Below are 27,956 nucleotides of genomic sequence, written 5' to 3'. Positions count from 1 at the left end.
TCTCAATACCACATTCCTTCCTTCTATACAATGTAACACTGCAAAAACAACATTTCTATTCCCACAATTTCCCCCTTTTCTCTTTTTATAATTTGTTGATTTTTGCAAAATTTTTCTCTAAGATGTAATTTGGTAGATGTCTTCCTCTTCTTCACGTTCTTTGCTTTCCATTTCCTCTAATATCATCATCTTATCTGAGTAGGGTGGTGGATCCATGGTCATTTGTTTCAAAAGTGCAGTTTCAGTAAACCGCTGGACAAGTCCCCTTACACAGGGGATAATGCGACAACCAATGGCTGTCAAAACTCCTGCAACTACAATCAAGGATGTAAATATGGACACTACCATTCCTTTCCATTTACCAAACCAAGATTCCAACCATCCTGTGATGGAAGTGTCTGCTCCTGAGTTTTCTGCCAATTCATTGGCAAGGGTAGTAAGCCCTTGCAATGCTCTAGTTACTGTGCCATCCGGGGCAGTATTGTTAGGGATAAAAGTACAACAACGGTTGCCCAGCATCACGCACACACCACCTTTCTCCGCAAGAATCATATCTAATGCTATTCTGTTTTCCCAAGCCATTTTGCTGGTGGCATCTAGTTGTTCAGCGATTCCTCTTATCGCATCTCTTGTATAGTTTATGAATCTCTGCTGATTATAATAGATATAATTAATCCAATCCACATTTTTATTAATTGTTACCCACCAGAACAGTGACTCAAACCCTGCAGCAATTTGATTCCTGGCTTTATGTTCATCAGGAACTCCTCTAGGCACCCCTATAGAATCTATGTATACTCTATCATCAAATGATATTCCTAAGCCTCTTTTACTTCTTCTGGGTATTTGTGATGTTTCGCTTTCAAATGCCAGGGTGAAGGGTATAGCTAATTGAACAAGTGCACAAGTGCCTCCCCAGGTAGATGGTAGGGTGGACCGTAAGATCTTCCCTCCATAGTACCACCAGAGATCTGCCCTGGGGATCTCAAGTCTGGAGCAGTTTCCCATCAAGTCCTCAGTAGCATTCAAGGTCCTCGTGCACAAGGCAAATTCTCCCAGATGCCAGGTAGCACTCACACCCTGCCGTGAGAGGCAAGCTGTATGGTTACCTATAGCTGTGGAGAATACAGGGGGAACCCTGATATTGCTATCATGCGAGGAAGGGAATAGTAAAGAGAGAGACTTACAGGCCTCATTTCCCCAGGCAGTCTTTTCTTGGTACAATGCAATCATACATCGCATCCCTCGGGAGTCCTCGGTCCACCCCAGTGGGCAGGGCACTATCTGGGCAATCAGTCATCCCGAGGCACAAGCATAGCAATTGCTATGGTTGAGACTCTGGACAGTATATTTGACCCATTCTATCCAGGCATTCACATCCCCATACCCTGTTTCAATCTCAAATGTTTGAACTGCCGCATTTCAAAGAAGGCCTCCTGTTTTCTCTCCTGTTTTCTCCTTGAGTTTCTCCCTTTCTCTGATGGCAATAGAGGATCGTTTCCATACAGCTATTCTCAATCTGGCTGTTGGGTCTCTACCAGTTATTTGTTCCCTCTGCTCAATTGTCGTTGGGCATTTAAATCTCCACAAGCTAACACCTCACAAGCATCAAACATGGCAGATTGTGGTACATAACCCTCTGTCACATTCACCCATATTTTTATGGGGTATCCCATCTTACTATTATCTGGTCATGCCTTTTCCAAGTTGCCAATTGACCAAGGCTTTCTCTGAGGCCTATAATCACTAAAAACAAAATTAATAATTGATTTTTCCCTGTCATTATTTTTAAACCTTAGGTTTCCAAATAATTATCAATACAAAGAATAAGATATACACTACTACCATAACAAACCCCCCTTGGGAACACTTCAATTCACTATAGGCCAGTCCTTTCTCTCAATCACAAGTCACACTCATTAGTTACCTGTGAAAATAAAAGGTTAGTTTACAATCGCAAGCTCTTATCCCGCTCAGAGTCCACTATGAGATTTTTCTCTTCGATTTCAGCTTCCAACAAGTCTTCTGTAGGAACAGCTTCCCAGGTACTAGGGTCGACGGATGCCTTCACTCGAGTATAGTGAGTCCAACCTTTTTCCGCAGTTCCTATGGCTGTTTCAGTGGTTAGTAGTACTTGGAAGTGTCCTTCCCATTCGGGCCGGAGTTGATCCTTTCCAGGTCTGAATCAGGACCCAATTTCCCACGGGTCCTGAGAAATGACAAAGAAGAGGACAACCCCAGAACACAGTTCTTAAGAAAACTCTCTTGTTTCGAATTGTGGTATCTCATCCCTTCTGCCCAGACAGGGTAATCCGAACAGCATCTCATACGGTGAAATTCCTATATTGTTTCTTGGTGCTGTTTGAACCTGGAGGAGTGCTAAAAGTAAACATTTTACCCAAGGAAGTTGGGTTTTTAACACTAATTTAGTTAATTGCTTCTTTAATGTCTGGTTCATTCGCTTTGCCTTCCCAGAAGAGGAGGGGTGCCAGGGGGTGTGAAAAGCCCACTCAATCTCTAAGGCCTGCATTAACCCTTGCAGTACTTGTGAAGTGAAATTATTTCCTTGATCTGAATCAATGTTTTCAGCTATCCCATATCTAGGGACTATTTGCTCCGGTGATACCTTAGCCACCGTGTTTGCAGTGGCAGATAAGAGGGGAAAGCTTACACCCATCCAGTCACGTGGCCAATTAGGACAAACAAGTACTTAAATCTCCCTCCTTTACGTAACTCAGTAAAGTCTACCTGTATACTTTGTAAAGGTCGAATCCCTGGCTCCCGTCCCCCTCTAGGTTAGTTACAAATGACCTTTTTATTTGCTTTTTGACATATGGTACATCCTCTGCATATTTGCTTCACTAAAGTGTATATTCCTACACAGACATACTTTCTTAGCACAACATCACACATTGCTTGCATCTCCCAATGACTCTCTTGATGTAAAACATCATATTTGCCTCATTGGTGCTTTATTCAGCATTTCTCTCCCATCAGGGAGTATCCATTTTCCCTCAGGCTTCGCGGCTCCTGATTCCTTAAAGAAATCTCTCTTAAAAACTTTTTAGTTCTTTCTTAGTTTTCAACAATTCCCTGAATCCTCTCTGGATTTATTCTCAGTTTTCCCTCAGACATTAGATGCCTTAAATACCTGACTTCTCTTTCTACGTATTGTAATTTATTTTTCAATACTCCCAAGCCCTGCTTTCCCAGAAAGTTGAATAGCTTGTTAGTAGCTTCTTTCACAACTGTTTTCTCCTGTCCTGACAATAAACGATCATACACATTTTGTAACAGAAATTCCTCCTTGGGAGGTTGGAATTGCTCCAAAATCTGTTCTAGAACTTTGCCCAAATTAATCAGAGGCCCTGTAAACCCCTGAGGTAAAACTGTCCATATGTATTGTTGCTTCCGCCCCCACTTCAGAGTCTGTCCAGTCAGAGGTGAATATATCTTTGCTCTCAGGGCCTGAGAGCACTCCATTAATACCACTGCTATTCCAGTCTAACAATTTACTATTTGAATGCCCAATTTCATCATCAAATCCCTTCCCAACAAGTTAGTCCCTGCTTTGGGTACATACAATAATTGCCCAGAGATCATTTTATCCCCTAGTCTCAGCTTGGTACCCCCCCAAAGGTGGCACTGTTACCCCAGCCCCTTCTACCCCCATCACTTGTTAGGGTTTCATTAGTTAATTTAATCCCTGATACTTTACAGGCCAGTAATGACCTAGCTGCCCCTGTGTATTGTGTTTGATGGCAAGGTTCGGGAGGGGGCTGCAGTGGCAGCCCCCACGAGGAGAATCCAGAAACCACCCCGTAGCAGATAAGGGACAATTTCATCCGGCCCCAGAGGGGCCCACCGCTGCCCAGAGCCAAGCCATGAGCAACACAGTCCGTGCCTCTGTGAGAGCACATCCACGAAAACAAACAAACAAACAAACAAAAACCTGCTGCTCAACAGCAGCTGGGAGAGCGAGGAGTGAGAAACCTCCCTGCAGACACCAAAGTCAGCACAGACGGAGGGGGTGGAGGTGCTCCAGGCGCCGGAGCCGAAGCCCCCTGCAGCCTGTGGAGAGGCCCCTGGTGGAGCAGGCTGCCCCCCCCCGCCCCCCCCTTCTCAATACTTGGGAAACTGACCAAACACCACAGCAAATATACCAAAACTTCTAGACTGTTACTTAGATAATGCCTACATCCTCTTTCCCTGCTCATTCAACTTTCCCAACTCATTCAAAAAAACAGCTCTGTCAAACATTACATACCACACCTTTAACACCTTCAATAACCCTTTTTAACACTTCTTCCTATCTTTCTCCAGCCTGTACTTTCTCCAAAGTCTCAGTCATTAGCCAACTTAATTCCATACCTTTCTCCCTCATCCCATTTTCCTTCTCTCCTCCTTCTTCCACTCCGGATATTCCTACCTGAAGTGGCCAGCCTGCCCACACTTAAAACATCCCATCAAAGCCTGTCCCTGCTAAGATTCAGGCCACAACACGGGTAGCTTTCCTTGCCTGCCATTCCTTCATCTCTCTTCCCCTCTTTTCCATCCTGGCCCTGACTCCCCCTGAAGATTTTCTTCCTCTTTCTCCAACCCTCTGCCTGACTACCTGCTACACTGTCAATACCATTAGTTTCACTCTCTGCTTTTCCTTCTCATCTCCCCTCTTGACACACACGTTCAGGGCCTCCCACAGGAGGGCCCCCCAGCGACTGTTCACTACATCCCCCCCACCTTCTGGAGCATTTTCCGTGCATCTTGCCAGGCTTCAATCACAAAATGAACTTTCAAGAGCCCTTGGGATACCGGGTCCTCAGGATTCATCCGAAGTACTTTCTCATTCTGACCCCAAGTCTCTCATATGATTTCTGTGTTGCACACTATTATTCTTCCAGCCAGGATCGGCAAGTGGTTATTTCTGCCCTGCCGGTATTACCCCTGGTCCTGGAGGATGAGTTCTTTCCCATTTTTGTATTGCAGCTCTCCTCCTGATCATTCCCATTTCTTTCCCTGTAAACAACATATTTATATACATAATTCCCCCTCCCCAAGAGTATAAGTTAGGTCCTAGGAAACTCCTAACCTCTCTGCTGGTAAGGAGGGGGGGGAAGTTCACTTAAGAGGATACACAGTTAGTGTTAGTGCTGTTAGTATCAGGGAAGGCAAAATTTTCAGTACCTCTTCTACCTTGTTCTAATTCTTTTACCAGTTTGGGGTACCTCCTGTTCCCAGAGCTAATGTTATCTATAGTTCCTGTTTCTTCTTTTGGAGGAACTGCTACAGCAGCCGCTGCTGCTGCAGCAACTTGGGGGTTATAAGGAGGAGGTAAGTTATCCAGAAGGTCCCATTTATCACTTGTCTCTTCCTTTTTCTTTCCCTCTTTATTCTGATTTTGCTCAAAACCAAATTTATTCCTTGTATCCAACAAGCTGCATACTCCGATTCTTCTTCCGAAAATGGAAATTTGTTATTAACATAAAAATTTAAGGCCTGACATACCCAATCTTTGTCAGACCCGTATTTTGGCCAAAATACTGCAGCTCCTTTAATTGGTTCTTTCGTCCAGACTGATACACAATATTTAACCATTTTCTCCCTATCTTTTTCCTTAGTTTTGGGGTTATTCTTCCAATTTCTCAACATCCTTCCTAAAGGACAGTCGGGAGGCACTCCCCCAGGGATATCTCCCTGTCCCTTGGAACTCATATTTCCCATTTTTCCTATCCTGGAAAATGGGGGTGTACTGCCAAGCACTTCCCCGTGCAAGGGCTACCGCACACCTATAAGTTACCAAATTTCCCTGGTGTACTCCGAGCACTACCCCATGCAAGGATTACCGCACACCAAATTTCCCTGGTGTACTGCCAAGCACTACCCCGTGCAAGGCTTACCGCACACCAAATTTCCCTGGTGTACTCCGAGCACTAGCCCGTGCAAGGATTACCGCACACCAAAATTCCCTGGTGTACTCCAAGCACTACCCCGTGCAAGGATTACCGCACACCAAATTTCCCTGGTGTACTCCAAGCACTACCCCGTGCAAGGATTACCGCACACCAAATTTCCCTGGTGTACTGCCAAGCACTACCCCGTGCAAGGCTTACCGCACACCAAAATTCCCTGGTGTACTCCGAGCACTACCCCGTGCAAGGATTACCGCACACCAAATTTCCCTGGTGTACTCCAAGCACTACCCCGTGCAAGGATTACCGCACACCAAATTTCCCTGGTGTACTCCAAGCACTACCCCGTGCAAGGATTACCGCACACCAAATTTCCCTGGTGTACTGCCAAGCACTACCCCGTGCAAGGCTTACCGCACACCAAATTTCCCTGGTGTACTCCAAGCACTACCCCGTGCAAGGATTACCGCACACCAAATTTCCCTGGTGTACTGCCAAGCACTACCCCGTGCAAGGCTTACCGCACACCAAATTTCCCTGGTGTACTCCAAGCACTACCCCGTGCAAGGATTACCGCACACCAAATTTCCCTGGTGTACTCCAAGCACTACCCCGTGCAAGGATTACCGCACACCAAATTTCCCTGGTGTACTCCAAGCACTACCCCGTGCAAGGATTACCGCACACCAAATTTCCCTGGTGTACTCCAAGCACTACCCCGTGCAAGGATTACCGCACACCAAATTTCCCTGGTGTACTGCCAAGCACTACCCCGTGCAAGGCTTACCGCACACCAAATTTCCCTGGTGTACTCCAAGCACTACCCCGTGCAAGGATTACCGCACACCAAATTTCCCTGGTGTACTCCAAGCACTACCCCGTGCAAGGATTACCGCACACCAAATTTCCCTGGTGTACTCCAAGCACTACCCCGTGCAAGGATTACCGCACACCAAATTTCCCTGGTGTACTCCAAGCACTACCCCGTGCAAGGATTACCGCACACCAAATTTCCCTGGTGTACTGCCAAGCACTACCCCGTGCAAGGCTTACCGCACACCAAATTTCCCTGGTGTACTCCAAGCACTACCCCGTGCAAGGATTACCGCACACCAAATTTCCCTGGTGTACTCCAAGCACTACCCCGTGCAAGGCTTACCGCACACCAAATTTCCCGAGACTCTTCCTTTCTCTCCCTTATCTCACGCTTCGTCCGTCTCCGGCCGCGCCCCTCGCGGAGCTACGGAACCGCGGATCAGGACTCCACACTCGCTTCGTACAAAAGTACGTCTCAATCACACATCACACATCACACAGAGTCTCACCCGACCCCCGAGGCAATACTTAATATTTCTTACCTTGGTCTGTGCACAGAGTTACCGGATCAATTCTTAAAACCCTGAGTGCCTACCTTCTTCCTTTTCCCCACTACTTCACGGATCCTGCCTCTTTAATCAGTCTCGGGCCCTCTGTCAGCTCTCCGCAGAACCGCCACCGTCGATGCACAGGACCGCTGAAATCAGCGGGGCATGCCTTCCTGCTGCTGCGGCGGTGGGGCTCCCCGGTAGGTGACTGGATCCCGGACGAGCCCCCAAATTGTGAGAAACACTCCGTAGCCAATAACTTAGGCTCAGGCGAGGATCTCAGTGAAGTAGTAATTTATTCGCGATTGCAATGGCGGGCGCCCCACAAGCAGGAGAGCGCCCCTACTAGTTCCAAAAACACAGTTTATATACTTTTTGATGACAGGACCCTCCCCTGTTTCCCCACTGGAGTGGGTAATCCAGGTTCACAATCTATCTGATGCTTCACAGACAATGCCTGGCCTTCAGTTTCTGGCCTGTTTTTGAGATGGTAATGTTTTCTCCCCTTATCTGGCTTGACTTAACATAGTGATTTTCACCTGATTGCTCTAAGGAGTCTGGTTGTCTGCATTTTAGGAGGTCACCTGCTGAGCTTTCTTATCACTGTATGCATATCTCAATACCACATTCCTTCCTTCTATACAATGTAACACTGCAAAAACAACATTTCTATTCCCACACCAAGCAAGGCAGAGGGAACACCAAGTACCTACTGAGTCCTGATCGGACCTGTGGGACTCATAGGCACCTTTGGGTGCTCCCATGGGACACCCCCCCAAAATCCCAAATCCATCCCTGCATTGCCTGAAACAGCACCTCGGTTGCCACGTGCCGGGGTGAGCCCCACCAGGATGCAGCTGTGGAGCACCCTGAGGGTGTGCAGAGGGGTGCTGGGGGACACTGCGGCCAGCGGGGAGCCAGACCCCAGTGGCCAGCTCCCCAGACAACAGCACACAGCCAGAAGGACCTCCCCCACGCCACCCAGCAGCCAAGAGGAGCTGCGCTGGGGACACCCCGAGCACCCCCAGCCCTCGTGCTGCGGGTCGTCACTGGGTGTCAGCAGTGGTTCCCACGGGGCTGGGACAGGGCTGGCTGCACAGGACACAGCACCAGCCTGGCCGTGCTGCCCCAGGGCCATGGCTCTGGCAGGCGCTTGTGCTGCCAGCCTGCAGCTCTCCCTGCAGCACGGCCCTGCCAAGGATCTTTACATAAGGAGCGTGTTTTCACAACAGCTGTTTTTTCCCTCCCGGCAGCCCACCCTGCCTGACCGCCTGAGCACATTCCCTTCCCCGCATCCAGCTGCGAGCCCAGCCTGCCCTGCACAACACGTGCTGGGAGCCGAGCTGGCCCCAGCTCTGTGGATTTAATAAACCAAAACAAAAGCGGATCTGGGTAGGACTGAACATCGTGAGAGCGGGACAGAGCCACTGCATGCCAGTCTCAGGCTCAGCCTTGGTACAAGCCCATCCTCAGCTGGTGTGGGTGCATGCCATGGGCCCTCGGGGTGCTGGGTGCTGGAAAGAGCTCTATCCATTGGGAAGCGGAGGCATGGGGCACTCACGTGGGTCCCCACTGTTCTGTGCTGTGCATGGACACGGAGCTGCCCTGATTCCCTGCCAGGGTGGCATGAGGGGACCCAAGGGCCCCCCTCACTCAGCTCTTTTGGGGTGGCAAAGCTGGGTGCTGGCCCACGGCAAGCCCAGGAGCGCAGGGGCACTGACAGCAACACGAGACAGGCACAGCTGCGGTGCCTGGGCATCTGCACCCTACAAACAAGTTCACCCCAGACACATGGGCTGGGCAGGAACTCCACTGCCGTGCCGCGTCTCCACCACGACACAGGCACTTCTGGGGAGCAGCCCTGCGGCTGGGTACAGCGCGCTGTACCAGAGGGGCTGGGGACATCCAGACCGCGCGGCGCAGCAGGCTCGGAGGCAGCCTGGGGGGTCTGTAAGCGCAGCTGGACGCGGCCGCCCTACACGTGGGCAGCGGGGACAGTGGCTGGCTTCGGGCGAGTCACGTGGCGGTTCCTTACATAAGTCCCTGATAAACAACATGTGTTACCAGTTCCCACTAAGATTGCAAAATGCCGGTGCTGAGGGCGGGGTGCTGCTCCCACCCCAGGGGCTGCGGATCAGCCTGCTGGGGGCGGGGGGGGGGCTATAGGGAAGGGGCTTTCCAGCTTCCTGCATCAGCAGAAATGGCCAGGGGCTGCTCTGGGGGCTGTACCCCTTGCCCTCCAACCTCCCTGCCTGCACCACGGGGGTTGGCACCGCTCACCCAAAACAGCCCTGGCTAGGCTGCACGTCAGGCTGGGGGGGCGGTCCTGCACCCCCAGGGTTAACCCTGCGGCCCTGGGCCAAGCCCCTGCAGAGAACAGCGTGCTGAAGGGATGCCCCCAGCCTGGCCGTACAGTTCAGCCAGGCAATGCTATGGGTCTGGCTCAAATGGCAGCAGCCCCTTGGGGACCGTGGTCCCCAGTGCAGGGGCAGGGGCATGGTTTCTTTTACTGCCCCGGTGACTCTGGGAACGGGAAGCAGGACTGCTGCAGGGCTGTGGTTTCCTTCCTTGGGGTCCCCAAGGAGAAGAGCTGATCCAGCACAGGTCCCCAGTGCCCCCCAAGTCCTCCCAGCCTACAGCACCACGTGTGCTCCCCAGGCCATGCTGCCATGGGCTACTGGACAATCTGGGCTTTTTCTCACTCAGCCAGGCTACACTACAGCACTGCAGAGTAAATCAGGAAATGTCACTGTTCCTGCCTTACTGTTGCATGGTTCAGGTGAGGTTCAGGGAAAGGACAAGGGGCTGTGGGGTCCTTGGGGACAGGAGGGGGCTACACGGCTCCCAGCACCACACTGACTCCCCCCAGGCCACTAGCAGTGAGCCAGGGCGCAGCAGCGGCACCGGCAGGCTCAGCCCAGGGTGGAGGCAGTGCTGGGGCAGTTGAGAGGTGACTTGCCTGTACACAGACCCTTTTCTTGTGTTTATTGGAGTCTTGCTGGCTGCTGCAGGGCACTGGGGTGAAGGATGCAAAGCCATGGGGGGACGCAACAAGGTCAGGCAGGGGGGCTGCCAGTGCAGCTGGAGGAGCTGGGGAGCCCCAAGGGCTGCTGTACAGCAGCGAGGTCTGGCCAGGCCCCAGCTCGTCCCTGCCCGTCCCTGTGTCTGTAGGCAGCTGGATGAGGTGAGGGATCAGTTCTGGGCATGTCCTGGCAACTCTGCCTCCATCTAGAGCTTCATTTCTGGAAGAGAAAGAGAAGTGCTGAGGGGCTGGGGGAGATGTCAGAGACCAGTGCCAGGGCTGGAGACTCACCTCACCCCACCCAAGCACCAACAACAAATGACGGAGCTGTCCCCAGGGACGCGAGCACTCACCACACATTGTCCCCATAACAGAGCACCCCATCCCAGACCCTCACCCCACAAAATGCCAGCACAGACCCCACTAGGCTCAGCCTGACCCACACAGGGGCCAAAATGGGCTTTGCTTCTCCAGGGTGCAGCCGATGGCCATCCTGGGTGATGTTCTGCCACCTCCTTGCCCCACACCAGGGCGAGGAAGGACTCCCCATCCCATGCCGGACCACCACTGCTAGGGCAGGACCACAGGGCTGTGGCAGCATGAGGCTGTGCAGCCTGTGCCAAGGCTGGTGCATGCCAGCGGCCAATGCATTGCCTGGGATCCGCAGCTCACCGTTGAGAATGTGGAACTCGTCTGCGGAGTCACAAAACCCTGCAAGAGAGAGAGCCCGAAGCCGTCACTCTGCCCAGTCACAACAGCCACGCACCCCAGGGACACCACAGGCTACAGTCCTGTCCTTGCATCCTTGTCCCCTGGGGAGAGCACGGTGTGGGCTGTATGTGACACGGGGACACCAGCTGCTCAGACACACGTGGATATGCCTTCCCTTCCCATGCCAGTGGTGCCAGACCCCAAACCCCAGTGCTGGACCCCCCAGGTGAAGCCATCCTCGCAGGTGCCCCTGCTCCTGGGTGACCACGTGGCACCCACCGTACGTGGGGAAGTAGTAGGTCACGTCTTCACTCAGGCCCACAGCCCTGGCGCGCTGCTCGAACTTGTCCGCAATGGCATCGCTGACCTTGCTGCTCCGTCCTGCGTGGGCAGGGAAACACCACCGTCAGCCTCACAGCCCTGCCTGTCCCTGCCCCTGCTCCCTGGGCCTCCCACAGCCGGGCTCGGGGCCAAAGGGATTTTCAGCTCAGAAAAGACGGCTACAAAACCCTGCCGCTATGAGAGCTGTTTCTGCTGGCATGCTGGGGAAAATCTGCGGTTTCCCGGGGTGAAATGGCCGTTTGCCCGCCTGCGGAGCTGGTGCAGGCAGGGGGCCACAGGCAGCGAGTGGGCAGGCTGGCACCCCTGCATAGCCAAGCAAATGGATTCATTCGCCTTGTGGGATCTGCCCCGGCCAGAACAGGGGTTGCTCCAGGGAGATTCCCCTTGCTCTCCCCCATGCAGCATTTGGGGACAAAACTCTCCCCATGGGAACATGATCCCAGCCCTGCATCTGGGTCCTTGGCAGCTCTGCAGGGCATCCCCTGCACACAGCATGGTGTCCCACCCCCTGTGCCACCCAGCCCAGCTCCCCCAAGTCCCCTGGCAGTCCCAATGGCTTGTGTGTGCCGGGTGTCATTCCCCCCCCCCCCCCCCCCAGCACAGCACGGGGCTCTGGAGAGGGAGCAGCCCCTCGTCCCAAGCCCCCAGCAGCGTGACTGATGTGGGGCAGCACTGCCCTGCACGAGGCACAGGCATCCCCGAGCCCCAGACGCCGACTCACCATAGAGCTTGACGGAGATGCTCCGGCCCTTCTGGTAATAGAGGATGGCGTAGCTGCTGTGGTCTGTCTCTGCCACCACCACGTCCACCTTGCTGCCGTAGCCACGGCCTGGGGAGGTTCTGGTTAGCCCGGGCACCGTCCAAAGCCCTCATGTCACCGCCAGAGGGCACAAAGGGTGTAAATCAGGGCTAGAGCAGGTACATCCCCGCTGGGCTTTTGTTCCCCACCAGCCCGCAGCACTGCCTGTGACAGCATGTGGCACTGGGACGCTTTCAGACCGCAGAGCTGGCATACTGGGAGCGCACCACGGGAGAGGACACCGGTGCCAAAGCCCTGCCAGGAGCAGGAGGGGGTCCAGCTCCGTGGCCTCCACGGCCCCCACGCCACCCCAGCCCAGTCCCCCTCACCCTTCAGGAAGAAGCGTCCACGCGGCCCAGCAGGGAGGTAGCGCTGCCTGATCTCCCAGCACATCCCATCCCTGTACGGGGAGGGAAGGATGTTGGTGCAGGATGGAGAGGTCCCTGCCCCCAGCCCCACGCCCCTGCCCTTCCTGCTTTCCACGGCGCACACTGGACATGCTTCCTCCACTGAGGAGGGGATGTGAAGGGACGTCCGATAACCCACCAAGCCCCTCCCTGCAGCTCTGAGCCTGGCTCAGCCCATCAAACCCCTGACACCCTGCTCAGCTGGGTCACCCCGTGGCCAGGGAAGCGCCCACGGACATGGACTCACCGTCAGTTGTGGCGGCCCTCGAGAGCCAGTCCCTGACCAGGTGGCTGTAGAGGCACCGCGTGCCTGCTTGGTGCCTCGGTTTCCCCAGGCTGGCTGCCTCCCACCCTGCCCAGCCTGGCCACCCCAAGCCAACCTCGGGCTGGCGGCCACGCCGCTTGCAGGCTGCCAGTCCCGCCACAACCAGGACTTCCAGCACAAAACATCCCAGAGGAGATCCGCCCCCCTGCACTGTTCCAGGTCAGTTCTCTCCCGGCGTGGAGCCCGTGGCCAGGCACTGGCCCTGCCCCAGCCTGCCTGCAGCTTCCCTGTCCCCATTCATGTCCCGCCCGGTGGCCCCAGCTGCCAGCATCACTCACAGCTTCTTGAAGGTGCTGAACGTCAGGCTCTGCCCGTCCGGGACAGCCACTGTCACCGCCGTGGCCTCCAGCTGGTGGCTGTGCTCTGCCAGGTAGCCGCAGCGGGAGGCCACGCCGACCAGGAACCACCGCCCTGCCAGCTGCAAGGCACAGGGCTGGTGTCCTCTGCCCGGCCAGCACCACGGCGCGCCACCGCCCCGAGGTGCCACCGCCCCGCTGCCCCGAGCACCCACCAGCCCAAGCTCCCGTTGTCTGTGGCACCATCGCTTGGCACCTCTGCCTGCGGCTGCCCGCACCCCGGGGCGCAGAGGCAGCTGTGGGAGCCAGAGGTGCCATGGGACGGCCCCCGCCCGGCACGGGGCTCCCCACTGAGGTCGCTGCCCCCACGCCTGCCCCGTGGGGCAGCTCTGCAGAAACCCCCAGCCCCGGGGCGGGCGGCGCTCAGGGCCGAGCCGGGCGCCCCCCGGCCTCACCTGGGGGAGGCTGAGGTGCTCCGCGACCGCCACCTTCTCCAGGGGGCTCTGGGGAGGGGGCGGCCGCCGGCCGTGCCCCTGCGGCGCGGCGAGGAGCAGGCCGAGGAGCAGCAGGGCACGCGGGGCGGCCATGGCGCGGGCAGCGGCCGCTCTGCCGGGAAGTGGCGGGGCTGGGAGGGCACGGGGTCAGCGGGCACCGGGAGCCCGGCCAGGCCGACTGCGGCCGGCGGGGCCTCCCCGGGGGCGGCGGCCGAGGGGGGTCCGGGCACGGGGCGGGGCGGGGCGGGGCGGGGCGGGGGTCCCCTGGGGCACCGCGTGCCTCGACGGCCCCGGGCGGCCCCGGGGAGACCCGGGCCCGCGGGGGGCGGGGCTTTGTGGAGAGGGGCGGGGCTTTGTGCTGAGGGGCGGGGCTTTGTGCTGAGGGGCGGGGCTTTTGCTGAGTGGGCGGGGCTTTGTGGAGGGGGCGGGGCTTTGTGGAAGGGGCGTGGCTTTTGCTGAGTGGGCGGAGCTTTGTGCGGGAGGGGCGGGGCTTTGTGGAGGGGGCAGGGCTTTGTGGAAGGGGCGTGGCTTTTGCTGAGTGGGCGGAGCTTGTGCGGGAGGGGGCGTGGCTTGCCCGGGGGCGGAGCCGCCGCGCGGCGCCGGGCTGGTTGCGCCTGCAGGCGGCGCGGCAGCGGGCGGCGGGCCACCAGCGAGAGGCGGCCAGAGCGGCCCGCGGGGCCGGGGCGGAAGCGGCGCGCGAGGGAGGCGGGGCCGCGGCGAGCCGGGTCCCGGTGCGGGTCCGGCGGGGGCCGCGGGGTGCCCGCTCCGCTCCGGGCCGGCGAGGCGCGGCGGCAGGATGACACGATGGACGCGGGCGGCGGCCCCCTGCTCCCCGACAGCGTCCTCTTCGAGATCTTCCTGTACCTGGACCACGCCGACGTGCTCTCGGTGGGGCTCGTGTGCCAGCAGTGGCGCGCCGTGGCCCGCGACGAGTTCCTGTGGAAGGAGCTCTTCTACCGCTACTACCGCGTCTCCCGCGAGGTGCCCCGGCACCCAGGTGCGCCGCGGGGCTGCGGGCGGGCCGGGCCGGGCCGGGGGGGGCCGGGGGGAGCCGGGCCCGCGGCGACCGCCGCCGGCTCTTCCTGGTCGGGGCCTCGCGGCTCCGCGCCGGGCTCTGCCCCGTTCTCGTCCGCGCTCGGGAGGCCCGGAGGCGGGCGTGAGCCGCTCGCGGTGGTCGCACGGGGCGCGGCGCGGCCGGCGAGGCTCTGCCTCTGCAGCGGGGGGGCTGCCCGGCGGGCGGGTGCGGGTGCGGGCGCGGCGGCCGGCCCGCTCCGCTGGGGCAGGTCCGGCTCGATCGCGGGCTCGGCTGGCGGTAGGGAAGCGCCCCGTTAGCGGGCGGCGCTGGCTGCGCGCCTGGCGCGGCCCTGCCTGGGCACTGCCCTCGGCGGGGGGGGCGCGGGTCTGTTCTCCGCTGCCGCGCTCCTGCCGAGGAGCAGGTGCCGAACGCGGCAGCCCGGCTCTGCCCTAACAGCCGAGACGGGTCCCGGGGACGGGAGTCCTTGCCGTCGAGCTGGGCCTGTTTGGGAGTCAGAAACGCCCCTTCCCGGTGTGCTGCAGAGGCCCAGGAGGGGCCTGGCCCCCAGGCCGCGTATCGTGCTGCCAGCATGGGCCGAGGCAGGGAGAACCGGCTGCCTGCTCTCTGGCTACAGTTGCTGCAGAAGGGTGGAAGAAGCCAGGCGGATCGAGCGGCGAGGAACCCGTCTCTCTTCAGCAGGGAACACCGGTGCGAGAGAGCTCCGAGGAAGAATGGAGAAGTTGTGGATGTGACTGTGCAGGTTGCTTGATTTTGCTTGTGCAGTTCCTGGAGCTCCTCTGTATTGAAGGTGTTATCTTTAGGTTTTATCTGAGGCTCTTCGGCCAGCCTCATTCGCCGCGTGTCTCTTGAATTGAGTAAGCAGACAGCTGCCTTGTTAACTGGGAGTGAGCTAACTGGGAGTGGGCAGTCAGTGTAGCTCAGTAATGTGTTTGGGCACCTCCCAAGCTGTGGAAATCATCCTCTGGGGGATGATGGCAGGGTAGGTGGGCAGTCCCAGGAGCTGGGGAAATGCCTTGCAAGCCTGCCTGGCTTGAGCAGCTCTGTGGTGTGGTGAGCGGCATCCAGCGGCTCTCGTAAGCGTTGGGATTGTTTGGCCAGATGGGATCTGTCCTGACTGCATCTCTGCTGGGTGTGCTGGGGGCAAGAGCCTCAGAGGGGGACGAAGCGCCCTGCCATGTGAGCAGTGGTGGGACGTGCTGGCAGCAAGCTGCTCCCTGCCCCAGGAGCAGGTGCCTCCTGGGGCTGCAGTGAGTTCCAGAAAAACTGTCCTGTGGAGTGTAACTAGGAAAGCTGGCCATTATCCATATAAATGTCTAACTCTTTGCTCCTTTGGGATTTGCTGCTGCAAGAACTCTGTAGACTGCCTTATTGGGCACTTCATTAAGGATCTTCCTCTTTATTTATCTCTTTACTAGCAGTCAGTGTGACTTCTCTGAGCGTATTCCAGGCTCCTCTACTGCAGGGCTCTTCTTCTGCCTTGACATTTTGTACCTAGCTCCAGTTCTTCTCTTTTGTTTCCCCAGTCTTTTGGCTCGTGGAGATGTTCTTTCCTGGTCTCATACGCCTTCTGAAACTTTCTTAATTCTGTGTCAGACAAGACACAGATAATCAGAGTGGAGCCCTGTGCCCTGAGGAACAACTTCCCTTTCATCACATGATAGATTTGTTTGCGCTGTGCTGGAGCACGTCTGCAGTTCTGCCTGCTGTTTTGTCATGAGCGAAGTTGTTGTTAGATAGCTAGTAGCTGTGCCCTGGATGTTTCTTGCAGTGACTGTAGTAGCTTAGAAAGCAGCGATATGGTGAGAAGTTGTGTGTTTGTTAGAAGAAAATATTTTTCATGTGGGGGAGAGTGGAGAAACTACTGAGAAAAATGTTAAGCTCTGCCAACACAACTGAAGCTGCAGGGACTGGAGCCACAGCAGAGCTACTGGTATTGCTGGTGGCGGTCAGAGCTGTGCTTTATTAAAGGCTGATTCTGCAGCTGCTGTGTTCAGCTCAGGTCTGTTGCTTCCCTGCCATTTGCATTCCTGTCAAGTGTTCCTGCTTCTCTTCCAGCTGCCGTCTCCTGGTATGACGAGTTCCAGAGGCTCTACGACACCATCCCTTGCATTGAAGTGCAGGCTCTGAAGGAGCACAATGACCAGGTTTTGCACCTCAGCTTCTCCCACTCTGGCTGTCTGTTTGCCTCGTGCTCCAAAGACTGTACTGTTAAGGTAAGGCGGTAGCATCCCCTGCACAAAACTTTGTTTTGATTTAGTAGGGCTCAGCTGTGAGAGTAGCATTTAGGAGGGCTGTGGGAAGGTGAGGTTTGACCAGGTGTCCCTGGACTTATGCCTTTTCCTGAAGGTGCTGAGTTGTTCTCAAAGCCACAGCAATAACGACTCTTGCAATTGTAGCCTGGAAGGTGCTGCCTGGCTCTGGCTGCTTTCTAGGTGCAAATTGGTCCCGCCTTGGGTCTAACAGAATGTGGAGGTAATGACCTACTGCAGTCTTGCATGAGTGGTCGTCTTGAGAGAAATCCCTCTCAACATGCTTAAACCCAGCTGTGGTGATAACTGTCACTGCCTGGCTGATGGAGAAGTTTGGAGAAGTCCTGCATTTAGCTGCTCTCCAAAGCTGCTGGTCATTTTCTGTCAAGGGAGTTGACAAGGAAATTGAGAATTGGAGGCGTTTACGTATGGTCTTCAATATTTTTTTTGTTGCCTGGTGAAAGCTGGCAGGATAGATGGAGTGGAACAGCCCTCAGGCTTCTTACAGCTTCCTGACTGTTCATTTATCTGTCTGTAGATCTGGAGCAATGAGCTGGACATCTCCCTGCAGCACAGCTCCAACATGAGGCCGTACAATTGGAGCTACACACAGTTCTCCCAGTTCAACTCTGATGACTCCCTCCTTCTGGTATCAGGTGTCTTTGTGGGGCCTCACAACTCCTCGTCCGGAGAGATTGCCGTAATCAGCATGGGTAAATACTGCCTTTGCCTTCACTGGGGCTTCCTGGAATATGTAAAGTGGTGGGAGCTGGGGCTTCTTTCTTCCACTTGCTCTTTGTATGCTGCGGCCCTGACCTCTGCTTGTCCTGACTTCCACCATCTGTGCAAAGAGGTCTCGATCGCAATTCCTTAGGGTAAACCTTCCGGATAGCCGTAGGGATAACTCTACTCAGGTCACCATGTCATCACCTGAAAGTGCAGTGTGGTGTGTGTGTGTTCTCATTTAATTTCAGCTCTAAGTAAGAGTCTGGGCAAGGCAAGAGTTGTCCACGTTACCAGTTGTCCCGAAGCCACCATTTCTGACTCGAGCAGTGCTAGTCTTGCCCTGAGGTCTCACGTGGTTTGAGGCGCAGTCATTCTGTCCTGCTCTACCTTTTTCTGTTGCAGTTCTGTGAAACCCACTAAATCCAGCTGCATTGTCTCTTGCCATCTCTGTGCTACTCTCCCAAAACCAAGGACTGTTGCTAAAGGCACAGCTCTCTTGTCCAGAAAGGCCCTAAGTCATGGCGTGGAAGGATGAGAGTGTGCAAAGATCTGTATGTGTATGACTTTTCTTGTCCTTGGGGTGTCTGCTTTGGGCCATGCTTGGAGAAGGGCTATGTAGCTAGATTGCTCTATGGTCTGGCTCTATCTGGCTGTCCTTATGCTTTGTTTTCCCTGGTACATGCACTTGCCACAAATCGCCAAAGAAGAGAGAAATAATCTGCGTCCGTAGCAGTGCCTGGAGGCTGGATGGTGTTTGGGCAGTGTCTGCTCAGCTTGCAGTGAAGGTGCTGCAACAGTGCTGTAGGCTGAACCTTGAATCCACTTCCCACACCTTCTGCCATGGTTTCTCCAGGACCCTTGTCAGGAGCCGTCACCTCATGCTTGTTTCCCCTCCCTTCCAGAGAACTTCACTCTGCTTTCCAGGGTGAGGAATAAACCCTATGATGTGTTTGGCTGTTGGCTGAATGAAACCAACTTGATATCTGGCAATCTGCATCGGATTGGGCGTATAACCTCCTGTTCTGTGCTCTGGCTGAACAACGCTTTCCAGGTAAGGTGCCTTTGTTCCAGCTCCCCAGGCAGTGCAGCTTCCTGCTGGCTCTTGTGGGAGGAAAAGCTGCTGAGTGGATGGGAGAGGGGAACAGTGGCTGAGTCCCCTTGTCTGCCCTGTTTATCTCCTTTGACTTGCCTTCTGAATATTGAGCTTGAGGCAATCCTGGCATGAAGTTTCTCCACGCTTGGTATTATGGTATCTGTTGCAATGTTCTTCCTCTATCTTCTGCTCCCATTAATTCCTGTTCCATTAATTGGGACGAAGACTTGAGTGGAGTGCCCTAGAGCATGTGTTGCTAAACAGGAGAACAGATGAACCGCCGCAAGGTTGCTGAGGTCCTCAAGGCTCCCATTATAAAGCTGAGCCCGGGGTGGCTGCAGCCTGGCATGTATCTGAGCAGTGACCATTCTCCCGCTTGGCAGCTCATGGCATTGTACCCTGGAGGTGGCTGGGAGGCTGGGTTCAGTCCTGCCTGCTACTACTGAGGTTTGTGGGCCAGGTGCTGTCTGTTATGCTGTGATGAGACTCAGAAATCAGTGGGTGCTTGTTCATTTTCTGCTACTTGTGCTGCTCAGACATGTTGCTCCTCCATCTTACCTCTGTCCCAGTGTCACAGCTGCACGTCCTGGTGTCTTGTACTTTTTTTTTTTTTTCAACACAAACCTTTGATGCTGGTCCTAGGTGAAATTCCCTGTGGTAGCAGGGATCCTTTCAAAAAACACATCTCTGTGCTGCACTGACATTACAGCATTAACTCATCCATCTCCAAGAGGCAAGGGAGGACCTTGCCCAATTTGATAGAAATATTGAAGTGCGGTTGCAGACAGCAGAAGCAGTTAGGTGGGAAGAGACTTGCTTATTTCTGGGAGCTGATAATCCATCTGATGCTGCTGAGGGGCACATGCAAACTCCAGGAACACTGAGGTGCTCTCCCTCTGCTTTGTGTAGGCTAGAGGGATGGCGCTTCCCACTGCACCTGTTTATCGCAGAGGCCTGTTCCTGAAATTCTTGTAATGCCACAAGCAGTGCCAGCTAATGATCTCAGGCAGGAAGGTGGGAGCAAGGCTGCCTGGCCTCTGAGTTCCCAGCTCAGCTGTCGTCTGCCAGCAAAAGCCTGGCCCTGGCTTTTTGTTTCAGCAAGCCCACCTCCAAGATGGGAAGGAATATAGCAGAGCTGGCCTGCCTCTTGGGCCAGCGCTCATGGCGATGCTTAGAGGTGCCCAGAGAGCAGTGCTGAGAGGTGTCAGTGCGTGACCGGTGTCTGCACCATGGGCTCAGGTTCAGGGCAGCATCTCTTAGTTTGAGCAGAGGCTGTACGAGCGATGTTGTGGTGAGGTGATTCCTGCTTACTTCTCTTATTTGCTCCCAGGGCGTAGAGTCTGAGAATGTGAATGTAGTGAAGAGACTGTTCAAAATCCAGAATCTGAATGCCAGCACTATCCGGACCGTGATGGTGGCTGACTGCAGCCGGTACGATTCCCCAGACCTGCTCCTGGACTATGAGGAGCAGCTGGCTGCCTCCTCCACCTCCACCTGCCCAGTCTTTGATCTTGGCAGTGACAGTGAAGAAGAGGAGGCCAAGCCCAAGCAGACTCCAGAGCCAGCCGTACAGGAATTGCCAGATGACGGGGGTGTGACAGCAGAGGACGGGCTACAGCAGTTCTTTGATGATATCATGGAGGGTCGCGTGAGGCCTGCCATGACTGAGACCGAGTTGGAGACCAAGGTGGCTGAGCTGTTCATACGCAACAGAACTAAACCACCTGAGGTGAACCTGCTCCCCACAGAGAGCAACAGCAAGACAAAATACTTGATCTTCACCACAGGATGCCTCACTTATTCTCCACATCAGATAGGTAAGGCTGTGGTCTGAGCTCCGGGGCGTGTCTGCCTTTGTAGGGGGGTGTGGGCTGCAGCTACAGTCCGAACCTGGATCTGGAAAAGACCTGTGTTAACTTGCCACTTGTTTGTGGTGGCTGAGTTGCAGTTCTGCTCAGGCTGCATTCTCAATACAGGGCCAGAAGCTTCTGAGATGCCTTCAGTAACTGGAGAGGGTTCTCCCCCACAAGCACTTGCCTTGTGGTTGTTTTGTTGCTACCAGGCTTGACGCTTGGTGACGCAAGAATGTCACGGTGAGGACTAAGCAGGAAATCAAGAATGATTTAACATCAGTCACACGTTGCACACCGGTGGGTGGATGCGAAGGGCAGTGGTTGCCCTGATTGTGGGAGGGCCTCAATCCTGGCCTCCCCGTGGAGGTTGGAGGGGGCGTTGGAACAAGGCTAGTCTGAACAGCTGGGAGATCATGGATGTGCGGTTCCCCCAGCTCGGAGACAGAGCCCTGCCTGCCCCTGTGTCCTGCCTGCCTCCTGCGCTGCCCAGGGAGTGCTGACCCTGTGCCACCTGGCCTTTCAGCGTTGGTGTGACCTGGGCGGCTGAAGCAGAACCAAAGGCTTGATGCAGGAGGGGTTTCACAGTGGATGATCAGCTGCTTGGGTGGGTGTTTCCATGCCAAGCTGGAGCCAGGCTGCCTGCTAGCTCGTGGTGGGGTACCAGGGACAGTAATTGCAGCAAAATCCAAGAAAGGGCACTGCTGGAGACCTTTTTCTGGGGTGGGACTTCCCTTGCCCATTCAGGGCACTCTTGCTGAGGCACTGGAACTGGGAGAGACTGAAGTTAGAGGAAATCGGTGCGGTGATGAGCAGAAGCAGATAGTCTGCCTGCTTTTCAAAAAGCTCCTAAAGCTAGTTTAGTGGAAAGGACCAGACAGATGAGTAGAAATGGAAGGAGGGAAGGAGAGCTGCTTCCACGCAAGAAGATTCTTCCGTAAAGCCAGGCAGTTTCAGTTCCTTTTGATGCTTGCGCAATTACGGCCTCTTTCCTGCTTCAGGCTCTTCTAACCTTCCTGTAACTTGGGCCTACACCAGCACAGCCCAGTAAGGCAGGGAAAGGCTGTTTCCAGAGCTGTAGACCACATGGAGAAAAGTCACCCGGTCTTTGCCCACCTAAGGCAGGAATGCAGCCTGGACCGAGTGTAGCTGTGATGCTCTGTGCTCCTGTCCCTCGCTGGGGCTGTGGGCAGATGTGGTAGAGTTCAGCTCGGCCCTGCCCTGGCAGCACCGCGGCACGACGGGTGGTCAAACACCATGGCTCAGCCTCTGCGAGCAGGTTTGTGTGTCGCCGAACCAGCCTTTGTGCATCTGCTGTCTTCCCCCGAGGAGCTGGTACTTGAAAGAACTCGCTCTTACGCTGCCTCTCGCCAGTCTGCTGGGCTGGTGGTGCTGGTGGGAGCTGCGCTGCGGGTGCAGCCGGGCCCACCGCTGGGCATCGGCGCTATCTCACCTGATCTGCTGCACACGAGCACTTCTGCAGGAGGTCCCTTTGAGTTCCTGTCTCCCTTGTGCTGGTGGAAAGCTTGACTCGTGGGCAAATCTGCCTGTTCTGTTGGCTCGTGCGCGTGGAGATCACATAGCTGAGTTTGAAACTGGGAGCTTAGTGACGCCCAAGTGAGGAAGAAGGTGCTGGTGAGCGGTGACAGTTGGGTGGGAAAGGTGAAGGTCCTGGGCTGCCCAGGTTCAGCTGTGTGATGTGAAGGGCCCCAGAGGCACAGTGTGGCGTAACCCCTGCCTTGTTCCCCTGTGGGAGAAGGCCACAATCAAGGGTGGTTAGTGGTGAGTCCCTCGGAGGGGCAGTGGGACTGTCTTCCAATTTCTTTTGGGCACCCAGGGAGGGCTGAGCCCACGTGTGCCCAAGAGCTGCTGGGGTTTGTGGGAGGCCTCCAGGAAGCCATTGCATATGGTTTGTGTTTGGGACCTCTGTCTGGAGCTGGAAGGGAGAGGGCTTGACCCATGGCATGCATCTCCCTTTGTCAGGAAGCTCAAAAACTGAGTCTAGTTCTGGCTTAAACCCTTGTTCTTGGAGCTTTCCAGGCTGACCCCCGGCTGTGCTTGACAGCGACAGGAGGAAACCCTGTGCAGCCAGCGCATCTCATGGGCCTTCTCCAGAGTGCGTACTGGAGGAGGTGGGCACAGCCCAATGATTTACTGATGTACAAGGGGGTGGGTAAGGAGAACCTTGCTGCAACCAGAGCGCCTCCCAGGCCCGTGCAGCTTCTGAGGATTGCCGTGGCCTGGCGGGAGGCTCGGGGCCAGGCGCGGCTGCACCCGCTGGGTTGGCAGCTGGGCACTGGGCAGCTTGCTGCTGGGGCTGAATGTGCCAGCATGTCATTTGTATGCGCTGTTCTGGCCAAAAGCACTGCTAGCGAGAGCCTGTGAGCAGCTGGCATGGACAGGAGCCCTCTGCCAGTCCCTCCCTCGGTCCTTGGCCGTAAATGAGCCGGTTCTCCTTTCTTAGCAGCACAGAGGGAAGCCCCTTCTTGAAGCCTGGGGACTTCCGTCAGCCCTGCTTATCTGTTGGCAGCACCCTGCAGAATGCCCTGATTCTCCTTTTTGTCCTCAAGGGATTAAAAGAATCTTGCCCCATCAGATGACGACTGCTGGGCCAGTGCTTGGGGAGGAGAGGCGCTCGGATGAGTTCTTTGACTCGCTGGATCACGTCATTGACATCCATGGGCACATCATTGGCATGGGCCTCTCCCCTGACCACAGGTGAGCATGAGGAGATGGGAGGCAAGCAGAGTGGGTGCTGCCTGCTGGTGTCATGCACTGGAGGGTTTGGGTGACAGCTGTTTGGAGGCTTTGGGGTGAATGGGAGAAAAATTAGAGGAGACTTGTCTGCATCAGGTTGGGGTGAGGTACTCTGCGTTAGGCCAGGTGGCTGCCCATGTACTGGCTGTGCAAAACGGTTAAAAAAAAAAAGTCTCAGCAGCTGGGCCACCTCACTCAAATGCCTGCAGGCCGGGATTGTCCCCAGGGACCTATTTGTGTACGTGCACATAGCTGACAGGACGGTGGTTACTTGTCTTCCCCTGAGTGCTGGCAGTGAATGAACTTCACCTTCTGGAAGATACGGTATGTGCTCTGAAAGAGCACGTGGCCCTGCTGTATTTATCCCAGACCTGGGAGCAGTTTCAGACCTTTGATGCTGGAGTGCTGCTGGCCTGGTGGCTGGAGCAGGGAGCCTGCACGGGCTACCTGCTACGAGGACCTATGCTTAGGTGCTAGTGCTGATGGTGCGTGTACATCTGAGCATCTCCCCAGATCTCCGCAGGAAATCTTCCTTCCCTCTGCGCTGCTGAGCCCAGTTTAGGATCGGGTCAGGCAAGGAGCCTTGCGAGAGCAGAGGAGCTGCCCCCAGCTTGCTCCCAAGACAGAGGGCTAGGCTGTCATCTTTGGAGTTGGTTTTGAGATGAAAGAGGCTCAACCTAGTCTCTAGGGCCCATCAACCCAGTTGTAGTGGCCCATTCCTTTCCAAGTGAGGTAGGAAATGGTTCATCACCGTGCTGCTGTGTTTCAGCCTGAATTTCAGAGAGCAGAACTGTGGGCTTGCTAAGGACCAGGGCAACCGCTCACCCCCCTCCCTGCCTGCCTGTGCTGGGGAAAGGCTTTTACAGCTGGGGCTTCAGGAGCTTTGGAGCGTGCGGTGAGGCTCAGGATAACGCTTCTGCTCCCCTCCCCAAGATACCTGTATGTGAACAGCCGTGCCTGGCCTCGGGACTGCGTCATCTCTGACCCGATGCAGCCACCCCCCATCGCTGAGGAGATCGATCTTCATGTGTTTGACCTGAAGACAATGAAGGAAGTGAAAAGAGCCCTCCGTGCACATCGGGCCTACACCCCCAATGAGGAGTGCTTCTTCATCTTCCTGGATGTCAGCAGAGACTTTGTGGCAAGGTGTGTGGTGATGGGGCTGGGCAGGATCACACAAGGAGGGCCTTGTGTGCTGCACTGCAGGCTGGCCGGTGCAAGCAGGGCTGACAACTGTGAGCAGAGCAGGAAACGGGAGGCTTGTAAAAAGCAGAGTGACGGAATCAAAGGGCGCTAATAAAGGTTGTCTGCTCTGGTCCTGTTGTGAAATCAGTGAGGAAAGAGGAAATTTTGGGCTGTGGCATGTTTGGCAGTGGGTGGTGATCTGCCCTCTTAGGAGCTGCAGGCAGCAGGTGCTGTAGGGCGAGTTGCAGGGGTGGTCCTCGCTGCAGCCCGGAACACGGTGGGTTCACTGCAGGTGCCGTGGTGTGAGCCTGGCCGTGGGTTCAGGCACAAAGCCTGACTGCTCACGTGCCTGTACTGCTTTGAAGGGCTTTTCTTGCTGCTGCTGTGAGGCCTCATTTCACTTCTGGGAATCCACCTCTGCCTATGGGAGAGCCTGGGTCGCAGAGGGGATTTGCTTGCCCAGGCTGAGTGCTGGTAGGTGGTGGGACTGCAGCTGGAGGCTGGGGCCTTTGGCTGGGTCAAAGCAGCTGCGGCCTCTGTGCAGAAGGAAGGGCCTGGGGGAAGCAGGTTATCGGGGCTGCCTGGGTGACGTCCTTACTGGTGTCTTGTCTGATGCAGTGGAGCAGAAGATCGCCATGGCTACATCTGGGACCGGCACTACAACATCTGCCTGGCCAAACTGCAGCACGACAATGTGGTCAACTCAGTGGCCTTCAGCCCAGTGGAGCAGGAGCTGCTCCTGACAGCCAGTGATGACACAACTATCAAGGTGTGGCGCTCCCCTCGCACGGTGCGAATCCAGCAGGCCAGGAAGCCCAGGCCCAGGAAACTGCTCTTCTCCTGGCTCATGAACCAGAAAAGCTGAATCCAGGTTCACCTGCTCCTGCAGCTTCCTCACTGCAGCCACCTCTGGAGCTTGCAGAGCTTTGAGCCCTGCACAACAGAGACGAGCTCTGGGCACACCAATCCCATCAGCTGAGTCAGGAGGGACCCCAGTAGTGGGAACTGCTTCCTCCTCAGAGCATCTGATTCAAAGACAGAACGTAAGAGCTGAGGACCTCTTCCTGGGCATGGTGGGCAGCAGCCCGAGCTGGTCACTGCAGGGTAGCCTCCCCACAGCTTATCACAAACGCTGCTACTTGGTCACAGCTCTCTCTGGGTGAGCTTTGGCATCTGAGAACAGACTGAGGCATGTCTCGGGGATTTCTGCTGTGTGGGCCTGGGACGTGGCTGACCTCAGTGAGAGCTACTGGCTGCAGAGCACTTGGCAAAAACAGCGGTACAGTGCTGTGCTGCCTTACTGCAGGACTCTTTTAATATACTAGTTTTATTAATGTTTGTTTGTCCCAAACCTCCGTGGGTAACTCGTCTGGCTGCTGGGTGTGCCGAGTGCCTCCCCCCACACAGTGTTAGGGCCATGGAGGGCAGCAAGGGCCGAAAAGGTGATGGCAGCAGGGGAGGCAGCGCTGGCGCAGGGCTGGAGGGGCCTGGCTGATGCCTGTGGCGTTTGGTGCTGCCCTGCCAGTGCATTTGGTTAGCAACCAACTGGTGGTACCACCCGTTTCCAAATCTGAGAGTGGGGGGAGCTGGTGGTAACACGGTGCTGGCTTTGCCCCCGTCTTCCTCTGCTCCATAGCAGTTAAATAAGCTATGGCGTTGGTAACGTGTTCATTCCAGAGGATCTGCTGACCCTTCCCAAGGGGGCAGCTGTGAGGATGGCTGATGTCACTTGGCTGTCTCATGGTCACTTCCCTCCTATGCTACTCAAACTGGCACTTTAGGTTCTCTTGGTATGTTCTCTGCGAATAGGTGTAGGCACCCACAGGTGAACGGGTGGAGGCACAGCCCTCTTGCCCGAAGTGACATTTGAATAAGCTTCCTTCCACCTGGGTTGACTCCCCTTGGGTTCAGCGATCAGCTCCCCACGAAGACTCTTTTGAGGGCAGGAGCTGGCTTACTTTAAGCTATTTTGAACTCAGTGTTGTTTACTCTGTATTTGTCCCCGAAGCTTTTCTCTCTCTAGCAGGTAGCCAAATGTTAGAGTCTAAAATTAAGCTCCTAATCTTGTCTTGGCCTAGACAGCAGGGGCCCACAGCTCCCAGGGCCAGCAGTGACCCCAGGAGCTGCAATTACTCCTGGGAGCTGGGTTCCTGGCAGAGTCTGGGAGGGAGCCAAACGGTCAGCATGGGCTGGAGGAGCAGCTTCGGGTCTCTCCTGAGCATGGGAGTGCCTGGGCAGTTGTCTGTGCCACTCACAGCCTTGAGTTGCAAACGTACTTCATGGAGGCAGCAGATACTGTCTTGATATGCACTGATGGCTTTAACAGCTCCGAAAGCCCTTGGCAAGAGGGTCTGTGCCCTTCTTGCTCTGCCCCAGCAAGTGCCCATGGCTTTATCCAAAACCCCTGTACTCAGGTTTTCTGTCTTCGTAGGACTTCTAGAAACAAGGGAGTCCTTTGTGTGCGTGTCTGTGGGTGTGCACACAGGATCTGAATCCAGCTCTGTCCAATTACACATCGAAGGAGCAGAGTCTCTACCTTCCTCCTTTCCTCCCCCAAGACAGTGAAATGTTTTTCCCCTTGGCTCAGTGTAGTAGTGAGCAAGGCACTGAGGGTTTATGTTTGTACCAAGTTTTGCTCTTCACTATGGCATTGAATAAATATTCTGCTAAAGCATCTCTGCAATGTGAGTTTGTTTTTCCTAGTACAGCTTTTTTTTTCTACTGAAGCCAGAAGCACAATACTGCTCTGTCTGCTGCAGCCCCTGCAAAAGTAGCTGTTGTTCCAGGACAGGACAGGAGCTGGACCAGCCACCAGTGTCCCCTTTCAGCCTTCTGCCGTTTGCATCAGGCAGCACCTCTGCATGAATCGGGGCCAGCTGCCCTGTAAGAAGCTTGCCCCTCCTGAGAGGGGACAGGCTCCTCGTGTAGTACCCATCCCTGGCTCTTCTGTGGATGTGCAAGTAAAAGGACCTGGTCCAGTGCTACAGCTCCTGGGAGGTGCCCGGACCGGGCCTGCACTGCAGTGACTGTCGTAAGGTACCCAGAACGAAATGAAGGCTGGAGCTTAGCACCTAAGAATTGATTAAAAAAAACCAGCCTGGCCTGGAGGAATTTAACTGCTCTTTTACTGGCTATGTGTAACACCTTCGCTGTGCCTCTCCATACAGCTGGTCCCCTTGGTGGCTGCTGCTGGGCCCTGTGAAGCTGGCACAGCACCACCAGTGCCTGTTCCTAGCAGCCCTGCAGCCTCTTGGGTGTTTGAGTCTTCAGCAGCCAAGCCTGGGGCTGGGTTGCTCCACTGGGGAAGTGTGTCCCTGATGGCTTTGCATCAGCAGGGCTGCAGCATTCCTGCGGAGAGCCAGCAGCTTGCGAACGCTGAGCACAAAAATAA

The 27,956-nt window shown here is 55.6% G+C and overlaps 2 protein-coding genes and 1 long non-coding RNA gene across 4 annotated transcripts; 1 reads left to right on the top strand and 2 right to left on the bottom strand.

Moving 5' to 3' along the window:
• Window positions 1-182: 182 nt before the first annotated feature.
• On the bottom strand, window positions 183-7,945 carry LOC308180445. Its single transcript, XR_013940956.1, has 2 exons — window positions 7,268-7,945; window positions 183-2,379 (listed from the first exon to the last, which is right to left on the bottom strand). It is a non-coding gene; the product is annotated as an uncharacterized lncRNA (long non-coding RNA).
• A 2,290-nt stretch (window positions 7,946-10,235) lies between these two features.
• C8G (complement C8 gamma chain) lies at window positions 10,236-13,883 on the bottom strand. 2 transcript variants are annotated; one of them, XM_080562160.1, is made up of 7 exons: window positions 13,631-13,875; window positions 13,158-13,297; window positions 12,477-12,547; window positions 12,070-12,177; window positions 11,286-11,387; window positions 10,968-11,006; window positions 10,236-10,515 (listed from the first exon to the last, which is right to left on the bottom strand). In XM_080562160.1, the coding sequence occupies exons 1-7, from the start codon at window positions 13,760-13,762 to the stop codon at window positions 10,502-10,504; spliced, it is 606 nt and encodes a 201-aa protein (XP_080418286.1). In that variant the 5' UTR covers window positions 13,763-13,875; the 3' UTR covers window positions 10,236-10,501. The 2 variants fall into 2 exon arrangements, with proteins under 2 accessions (XP_080418286.1, XP_080418287.1); XM_080562161.1 differs by lacking the exon at window positions 10,968-11,006 and having other exon boundaries at window positions 13,631-13,883.
• A 449-nt stretch (window positions 13,884-14,332) lies between these two features.
• FBXW5 (F-box and WD repeat domain containing 5) lies at window positions 14,333-27,239 on the top strand. The gene is made up of 8 exons (XM_080562136.1): window positions 14,333-14,666; window positions 16,761-16,918; window positions 17,493-17,667; window positions 18,583-18,731; window positions 20,104-20,590; window positions 23,194-23,341; window positions 24,314-24,526; window positions 25,184-27,239. The coding sequence occupies exons 1-8, from the start codon at window positions 14,474-14,476 to the stop codon at window positions 25,428-25,430; spliced, it is 1,770 nt and encodes a 589-aa protein (XP_080418262.1). The 5' UTR covers window positions 14,333-14,473; the 3' UTR covers window positions 25,431-27,239.
• Window positions 27,240-27,956: the final 717 nt, after the last annotated feature.

The sequence above is a fragment of the Anser brachyrhynchus genome (genome assembly GCF_964034855.1).
Source record: "Anser brachyrhynchus genome assembly, chromosome: 19".
Taxonomy (NCBI): Eukaryota; Metazoa; Chordata; class Aves; order Anseriformes; family Anatidae; genus Anser; species Anser brachyrhynchus.
Note: the sequence above shows the minus strand (reverse complement) of the source record. Positions and strands in the feature narration are given on the sequence as shown.

Bases quoted from the DNA above. Each gene is read 5' to 3' on its own strand.
- C8G (XM_080562160.1), bottom strand. From the start codon at position 13,762: ATGGCCGCCCCGCGTGCCCTGCTGCTCCTCGGCCTGCTCCTCGCCGCG. The intron at 13,298-13,630 runs GTGAGGCCGGGG...TGTGCCTTGCAG, and splicing joins AGCACCTCAGCCTCCCCCAG to CTGGCAGGGCGGTGGTTCCT. The intron at 12,548-13,157 runs GTGAGTGATGCT...CTCCCCGTACAG, and splicing joins TTCAGCACCTTCAAGAAGCT to GGATGGGATGTGCTGGGAGA.
- FBXW5 (XM_080562136.1), top strand. From the start codon at position 14,474: ATGGACGCGGGCGGCGGCCCCCTGCTCCCCGACAGCGTCCTCTTCGAG. The intron at 17,668-18,582 runs GTAAATACTGCC...CCTCCCTTCCAG, and splicing joins GATTGCCGTAATCAGCATGG to AGAACTTCACTCTGCTTTCC. The intron at 18,732-20,103 runs GTAAGGTGCCTT...ATTTGCTCCCAG, and splicing joins GGCTGAACAACGCTTTCCAG to GGCGTAGAGTCTGAGAATGT.